The 7,903-nt window shown below is 41.3% G+C and overlaps 2 protein-coding genes across 5 annotated transcripts in view; one reads left to right on the top strand and one right to left on the bottom strand.

The window, feature by feature from the left end:
- LOC307077068 (glucocorticoid receptor-like) overlaps positions 1-3,783 on the top strand; it is a 70,952-nt gene extending 67,169 nt beyond the window's left edge. For both annotated transcript variants that reach the window (XM_079738338.1, XM_079738337.1), the window contains one exon: positions 1-3,783. This exon is cut by the window's left edge and continues 1,311 nt beyond it. The gene's annotated coding sequence lies outside the window, so the exon portion shown is untranslated.
- A 738-nt stretch (positions 3,784-4,521) lies between these two features.
- The window catches only part of LOC307077146 (rho GTPase-activating protein 26-like), a 72,939-nt gene continuing 69,557 nt past the window's right edge, over positions 4,522-7,903 (bottom strand). For 2 of the 3 annotated variants that reach the window (XM_079738451.1, XM_079738452.1), the window contains exons 21-24: positions 7,471-7,506; positions 7,218-7,322; positions 6,255-6,346; positions 4,522-5,696 (exon numbers count right to left, since the gene is read on the bottom strand). In XM_079738451.1, coding sequence (XP_079594577.1) covers positions 5,608-5,696; positions 6,255-6,346; positions 7,218-7,322; positions 7,471-7,506 — 322 coding nt within the window. In that variant the 3' untranslated portion in view covers positions 4,522-5,607. The remainder of the gene's footprint in view (positions 5,697-6,254; positions 6,347-7,217; positions 7,323-7,470; positions 7,507-7,903) is intronic. The other variant, XM_079738453.1, reaches the window with a different exon arrangement.

The raw sequence follows: 7,903 nt of genomic DNA, 5'->3' as shown, positions 1-7,903 counted from the left end.
CAAACTAAACGAGAGAGCGTCCCATCTGACAGACACAGATCTGCGTTTTGGAATGGAGGATGAAAAACGTGTTGTTATGGACAGAAAACTACAAATGATTTCCGCAGTGGGTGACTGAGGTTTCACGAAACAGGAACTTTTTTTTTGGATGAACCTGGCCGTTGGAGAAGAGAGGAGTAGAAACTGCAAGCTTTTTATGCATACACACACAGTGGACACACATGCGCCTAGACAAATGTTTACACCGAATTGATCAGACAAGGGAAAAAGTTGTGCCTTTTTTAATCTTTCAGGCTTCTTTATAGCCATACTGTCTGAACTGCTGACACACTTGCATAGGAATTTAAAAAACGTCGGCGTAATCTTTCTTTTCTTTTTTGCGTTTATTTATTGTTTTGCTCCTTGTTGGCAATTTCCACTCTTTTTCTTTCCTTTAAGTTTTATTTTAAGTTGTCTGGTTGATCTAATGATGCCGAAATGTAAACAAAGGTAAACAATACAGGGGTTGTAGCACGTAGAAATAGAAACATTATTTTTTAACTACTTTTTACATATGGAAAAATCAAGGTGTTCCTTTCTTCAGTTAAATGGTTGTTAGGTCAAATCATTAATCTCCCATCATTGTCAAACGATTACATCAGCTGTTCAAATTTATGATTAACCAATAACGGCTTCTATGCTAATACACATTTACGTTTGTACAAATATACCATGCTATACAATTCATGCATATGCAAATCCATAAATGGGTATTAACTACCAAAATCGACAGAGTAAATGCAAGTTAAGGAATCAGATTTCAGGTCAGTGTTTGGTGTTGGGAAATAGCCATAATTCAGTCCCAATTAACTTGTTGCCATTCAACACAAGACCTACCTTGGTGTTCCAGGAATTTTGTCCATTTGTACGTAGGAAATATTTATTAATCTAAATATACCCATCTTTCTATTTGATGTTTTGGCTCTACACCCTGACTCTCAGTGAGTTTGGATCTGTTTTCTGCAGTTCAGTTAGATTCGTTTGCATGGTGTGAGTTCTGAGGAAACTGAAGCTTCTCTTTTTAAACCTATTTCTTTGATGAGGTCACACACTGGTATGCAAATGTGTGTTGATGGGAAGGTTGACTCCCAGTTAGCCCTGGGGGAACTGGTGTGGGAGTGTGACTGTCTGGACAGCGTAACATAGTGCACAGAGAGGAGAGACAATGCTAACAGGCAAAATGGGGATAATGATGGTCCATAATGATCAATATATATATTTTTTATAAAAATAGCACCCAATTAATCTTGTGATTAAAAAACAAACAAATATTATTTTTATGGTAAAGTAAAAATTGGTTACATTTATAATATTTTAAAATTTGATCAAATACGAATGTTTCTATCTAATCCTCGTCAACAGTTTGTATCTGTGAACATTATCTTGAATAAAGATATTAAGAACCGAGGAATCAGGGAACTCAAAAGGAGAACCCTGCTTGTGAGCAAAAGTCCTCTGTGCACAATATGAAGATGAACCAGAATGTTACACCGGGATCGAGAAAGATCTTTCTTTCTTACATTGTATTTTCCCATCAACCTTGGCATTTGGCTTCACCTTCTTTATATTCTTAACAAAAAAAACCTGCATTGTTAATAATTAGAAATCAAAATAATATATTTAAAAACAAAAAGAGTGAACTATGAAGAAATGTGTTTAAAATTATTTGGCAAGATCAGTATTTTTTGAGCCCTCCATCATTGAGGTTGGTGGAAATATTCACAATCAATGAGTTAATCTGTAAGCCATTTTCCCCCTCACTTGGATGTATTATAGCAGTGCCAAATAGAATATCAAATTGTTTCTAGTTCATTTCTACTCCCAGAGTAAGGTGTCTGTTTGGAGTGGTTATTGTCAGTTAACCACTTAAGTTGTTGTTTGTGGCTGTCACCAACACTTGGCTTCAGGGTGCTCATTTATGAAAATCTGATCGTGTTTTGTTATTTAAACTAAACCGTATTTTTTATGTATATTAAAAAAATAATCTATATATAAATCTATATATATTTAAAAAAAGTACTCCTAAACTTTTTGGTCCAGATTTATTTTTATTGTCAGTATGCTATTACTGTTAGAAATTGCATTGTGCTGTTCAATCAGCACAGGAGTACCCTTTCATATCCAAAGCTGCACTCATCTGTAGTGCATGTGTTGCTTTATGGAAGTAGCAAACCTGCAAACCTACCTAACATACTAGAGTGGCTTCTCAAAGAGCCACACATGTGGTTTACTTTCTGACCCGTGATTTTACTAATTTAGACCATTATGCCCTTTGACCCATTGTCCCAACTACGTCTTTACAGAGAAAGAAAAAGGCTAATGTATGCTACTCCGAATTGCAGGTAATAGGTTGCCATAGAGACAAGTCTTTTGTGTGCTAGCTGAAGCTGTCAGTGAAAGCAGGTTGTGGGTGCATGAGAGCCAGTATTCTACGAGACAAAGTATCTTGTGGTCATTAAGCGGTCGTCCATCTGTGTTTATTTCCTCCCTAAGGGCGATCCTAGTTTCATCCAATTCCCTCTGTCAATTGATTTATTTTCCTGGCAGGATTCTTATCATTAATAATTAAAAACAATGTTCTTTAAACATACAGTATTACAATATTTTTGATTTCAGGTGGCGGTGCTTCTGGTAACCAGCTTTAACCTTCTCGATGTGTTCATATGCCTGCTTCTTTCTGAAATGGCCATAAGTGTACATTACGGTAAATATATATCCAGCGCCTATCTGATAATACAGAATATTTTTTCAAGGAAAAATCCTGTATATTCCTATGCTTCACGTTTTCATTTTAAAAAGACATATTTGAAATGTTTGACTAAAAGGCCTTGAGAGAAATGGATTCCGAGAGCCATAGACAAAGGGTTTAAAATTCAGGAGGAACAGACTTAATTATCAATGCTTTTTATGATTTATTGTAAAAATATATATATTGAAACGATATTCTCAGCATTTTGTATTACAGCAGCTTAGTCTCTTTTTGGTATCCATCATTTTACTCAATCTTTTTGTACATTGAGTCTCAAAAAATGCCCCAGACCCCCGACCCCTTTACTCCTGTTTGTTGTTTTTTGTGTTTGATAAAGTAGTCGTGTTGCTTACGTTTGCAAAGTGTTAAACATGGGCACGTTGTAATGTAAATGTTATTTTTAACAACCCCACAGGAAGTCGTTATGAATAATCACTGTGTTTTAAAGTTAGGGGAGACGATAACGATGTCAGTATCGGTGGGGGGTCCCTCGAATGGACATTTTCTACATCAATGACCAAAGCAGAAAATATATAAATACATACATAAACTTTAAGAGTTGACAACAGAGTATTCGAACAGATGTGTATGAAGTAGCACCAAGGAATATCAGACATAAAGACCTTCTTTGATGATCTCGTGTTGAACTTTAACCCCCCCCCCCCCACCTGCCTGAGAAGAGTCTGGATTGCTTTGGCAGGGAAATAAAGAAATCATGTGAAAGAAAATCGAGCAGATCTTGCAGACAAATTGCACTACCCTCTTACTGGTCATGAAAGTATATTTTGTATAAAGTACATTCAAATACTATCTTTAAGACTCAAGGGCAGATGATGTTTCACTGGTATGGCTTTTATCGAAGTCTGTTTTTTGTTTGTATTTCAGTTATTGTAAATGTAATCTTATGTATAAAAAAACAACAAATAAAAGGTATATATGAAATGTCTATTTGTTTAAAGAGAAAGAATAGTTGTATCACTTTCGTAATTGACCTCTTCTGGAGTCATTGTCAATATTTCACTTATTTGAATAAATGTTAAATAAAAACAAAAAAGTGTAAAAAACAAATGTGTTTTGTTTTGCCGAAAGTGTGAACACGTTCTGAGTTGGACATGGCCTAGTGTTTGGGAATGAGAAGTTTGACATTCACCCCGTTGGTCGTTCAACACTCCCCATCCCTACTTAATGACGCAAGCCGTTCTATGTAAACACACAGGGGCTGCAATACACACGCCACACGGTGACTGGACTGCCTTAACACGGCGAACGTCGAGGCTGTGCCTTCAAAGTGCTTTGCAATTACACACACGTACACAATAACAGGTGTCAAAGGCGTGTGCGCGGTCTTCAGGGACGATTTACCATCCTGGGCAATTACTGTGAGTGCTTTGGCCTTAAACGCCAGCCAGTTGAACACTTTATTTTTTACCGCTACTTAGTTAGCATATGCAACTATATATTAGACAATTTGACCCATTCCTTTTTGTTTAGTGCAGATCTTTGACTGAGACTCAGACAACTGCTCTTTACTACAAACAAACAACTATATAGAATAATATCGAATATAAAATTAACAACTTATAAGGTAAACCGTATGAAAGACGCTTGAGTACCAGAGGGAATATTTCACTGCAGCATGCGTCTCTCTCGTAGCTACAACTACACTTGTAATAAGTTCTGTGAACATGAACCATTAAGACACATGAGACCTTATGGAGAAGTTGAATTTTTATTTCATTGTTTTTCATTGTCATCTTAACATAGATTTAAGGTTGAGGAAACAACTGACATGCTAAGGTATTAAGTTAGTAGGCTCAAAAAAATTCAAAATATAAATTTCTTTAAAAAAAAGTACCCTACCAAAACTGTATTTACAATTTCAATTATAACCCCCTCCCAGAGAAAATGTAAGAAAAAAAGAAAATATAAAATTTAAAATAGCATACAGTCCAGGATTGTGCATTTGAAAAACTAATAAATAACATGTAGGAACAAAGTAGTCTAGTTTCACATTTAAAATGGTGTCTTTTCTCATATAAAATTACGACCAATAATCAATGCAGGGAGAAGTTATTTCAGTAATGAGAGGAAATAATGCTTTTGTTTTTTTTCATGGGAGCCTGAAAGCAGGTCAGCTCCAACCAACAATAAATTACTTTGGGTTGAGCCAGGGTTTTCAGTTCCTCTAGTTGGGCAAGTGCTTAAAACACACACACACACACACACACACACACACACACACACACACACACACACACACACACACTAGAAACTATCAGCCAAAGTTCAAATAAAACCACTCCTTCCCATGCCGAGTGAAAATTGTTGGAAAACAACAAAAGTTTGAAGAATCCAGATTTCTAAGCCTTTTGTGTTCCTTATTGTTTTTGAATTGTTCAGTCATTTGAAGTTCGACCTCATCGCTCGCTTTAATACATCGATCTGACTAATTATCAAGGGAAAACTTCCTACTGAGGATGCAGGGATATGTTAAAAGGTGGCAGTGCATTTTATTAAAGGTGTGTGTGTGTGTGTGGGCTGGTCTCATCTCGTTCTCTTCCAGTGCAACTTCAAGTGGTCTGCCGTCCTCTACCTTCTGGTCTCCTCTAGCTTGCAAGGATTTGCTCTCCTCCCATTTATCCATCTGTCTGTCTGTCTGAACAGCTGTGGGATAGACCTGGTCCTCCAGGCGTTTCTAGTTCACGTATCCTTTGCGGTCAAATCACTCTTCTTTCACTCGGTTGGGTATTGATACGGCCGGGAACAAGCCAAGACCCCCGTCCAGCGCCTCCCGAACCCAAGTCCAGTGAGAACCTGGGTTATACAAACTCCAAATAGTTCTCTGGTATCAGACCCACCCTGCCGTCCAGAGTGCCCTCTAGCCAGCCAGGCTCCCGGGATGGACGCACTGTGGAGAGAGCGAGAGAGAGAGAGAGAGAGAGAGAGAGAGAGAGAGAGAGAGAGAGAGAGAGAGAGAGAGAGAGAGAGAGAGAGAGAGAGAGAGAGAGAGAGAGAGAGAGAGAAGGAGAGAGAGAGAGAGAGAGAGAGCGAGAAGGAGAGAGAGAGAGAGAGAGAGAGAGAGAGAGAGAGAGAGAGAGAGAGAGAGAGAGAGAGAGAGAGAGAGAGAGAGAGAGAGAGAGAGAGGGGGGAGAAACAGAGAGAGAGAGAGAGAGAGAGACAGTAATATGGGTGGTATTATGGGATGCTCTGCTATGTCCTCAGGGAGCAGGTTCTAATTCTCCCTGCTCCTGGGACTGGTGATTGGCGTACGCAGCTCGTACAAAAGAAGAGAAAGCAAATTGGGTAAACTGGGATAACGCTGCAATCCATGAACTCTCTCCGCCTGCACTGTGATGACCAGACTCAAAAACACAGCCTGGGAGACACTTGTTCAGGGTCAGGTACCCGTTCCTGGGGCTGTGATAGGCCACTTCTGTAAAAACCCCGCCCTCTCCCACTGACTCACCGTTCTCAAAGATGGTCCCCGCGATGAAGGACAGCTCAGAGTTGTGTTCGGCCTTACAGGCGTACAGCGCACGAGCCCTCCTGCCTGCCACACTAGAGAGAGAGAGAGAGAGAGAGAGAGAGAGAGAGAGAGAGCGAGAGAGAGAGAGAGAGAGAGAAGAGAGGAAAGAGAGGTGAGAAAGAGAGAGAGAGACAGAGAGGATAGAGAGGAAAGGAGAGAGAGAGAGAGACGGACAGCGAGAGAGAGAGGCAAAATGGTTTCCCTTGTTATGCGCGTGCCAACTGCGAGCACGAAGCCTCTTACACTATGCACTATGTAGTCGTGTAGTAAACTACCACATAGCAACAAGTAATAAGTAATGACAGCGATAAGACACACGGCAGGACTACAGGAACATGCGTTCTTTGTTTATGGTTTTATATGTACATGTTGTCATTCCAAATTAAAAGGGGCAAAAAAAACATGGCCTGGCTCTTGTCAGAAACACTTTACAACACTCCACAGCGTCACACATCACACACACATCACGTCGTAGACAGTATCAGGGGCAGGAATAGAGTCAGAGTGGAGTCGCTTCAGCCCCTGCACCGTCCCACCGTGTACAGCAACCTCACTCCTGTGTCTGCTGGACACGATGTGTGTGTGTGTGTGTGGGTGTGTTTGTGTTCTGTGCGGGGGTACAGGTGTGTGTATGTTTGTGTGTGCAAAGATGCAGGTGTGAGTGTGTGTGTCTGTGTGCAGGTTTGTGTGTGTGTGTGTGTGTGTTTGTGTGCAGGTTTGTGTGTGTGTGTGTGTGTGTTTGTGTGCGCGTGTGTGTGTGTGTGTGTGTGTGTGTGTGTGTGTGTGTGTGTGTGTGTGTGCGTGCGTGCGTGCGTGCGTGCGTGCGTGCGTGTCCCCTAATGGGCTCATGTTCCCAGGTGGGGTGCCCTGTGTGACAGTGAGCCGGGGGCCCACCCACCCTACCTGGCGGGGGTGGAGTCGCTGGAGGCGGGCGAGGTAGGCTGGGGGCTGGAGGGGGCGGAGAACATCGGCCACGAGGGAGAGCGGGGGGAGGGCGGGCTGACCGAGCTGTGCAAGCAAGACACGCACACACGCAAACACACACCCACCCGCGTGCAAACACAGGCACACACAAAGAAACAAAAGTAAAGTAAGATTGAGACACGTGGCTGATAAAGAGGCAGACCACGAGCTTGTGTATGACTGGGGATTGTACCTGCTAGTGACGCTGCCTGTACTCTTTGGGCTCAACCTGCGACACAAGGACACAAACGGGGGATTAAAGGGCCGATGCTTTTTAGACCTTTCCCTTTGCTTTACACTGTTATGTGACGTATGCAAACGTTTTACGTCCGCTAAGCTGGAAAAGTATAATTCAGAGCCAGGGGAAATATTCGCACCCACCGAGAACGCCCCTCATTAAGGGTGTGAAGCAGCTAGCTTGCGATGTTTCCAACTTCTCGGGGGCGTGAGCTTGCCGACACACGAGCAAAGCGTTCGACCAATCGCAACAGAGTGGGCGTTCAACCAATCACAGCAGTCTGGGCTACTCAAAACAGAACGTTTTTGAAAGACTCTGAAATTTGTTTTGCAGAAATGAGCAGTGTGAGATATAATAAGGGGTATTTCTAACATGCAGCCATGTAACC

The sequence above is a fragment of the Pollachius pollachius genome (genome assembly GCF_949987615.1).
Source record: "Pollachius pollachius genome assembly, chromosome: 6".
Taxonomy (NCBI): Eukaryota; Metazoa; Chordata; class Actinopteri; order Gadiformes; family Gadidae; genus Pollachius; species Pollachius pollachius.
This window is presented reverse-complemented; position numbering and strand designations above follow the sequence as displayed.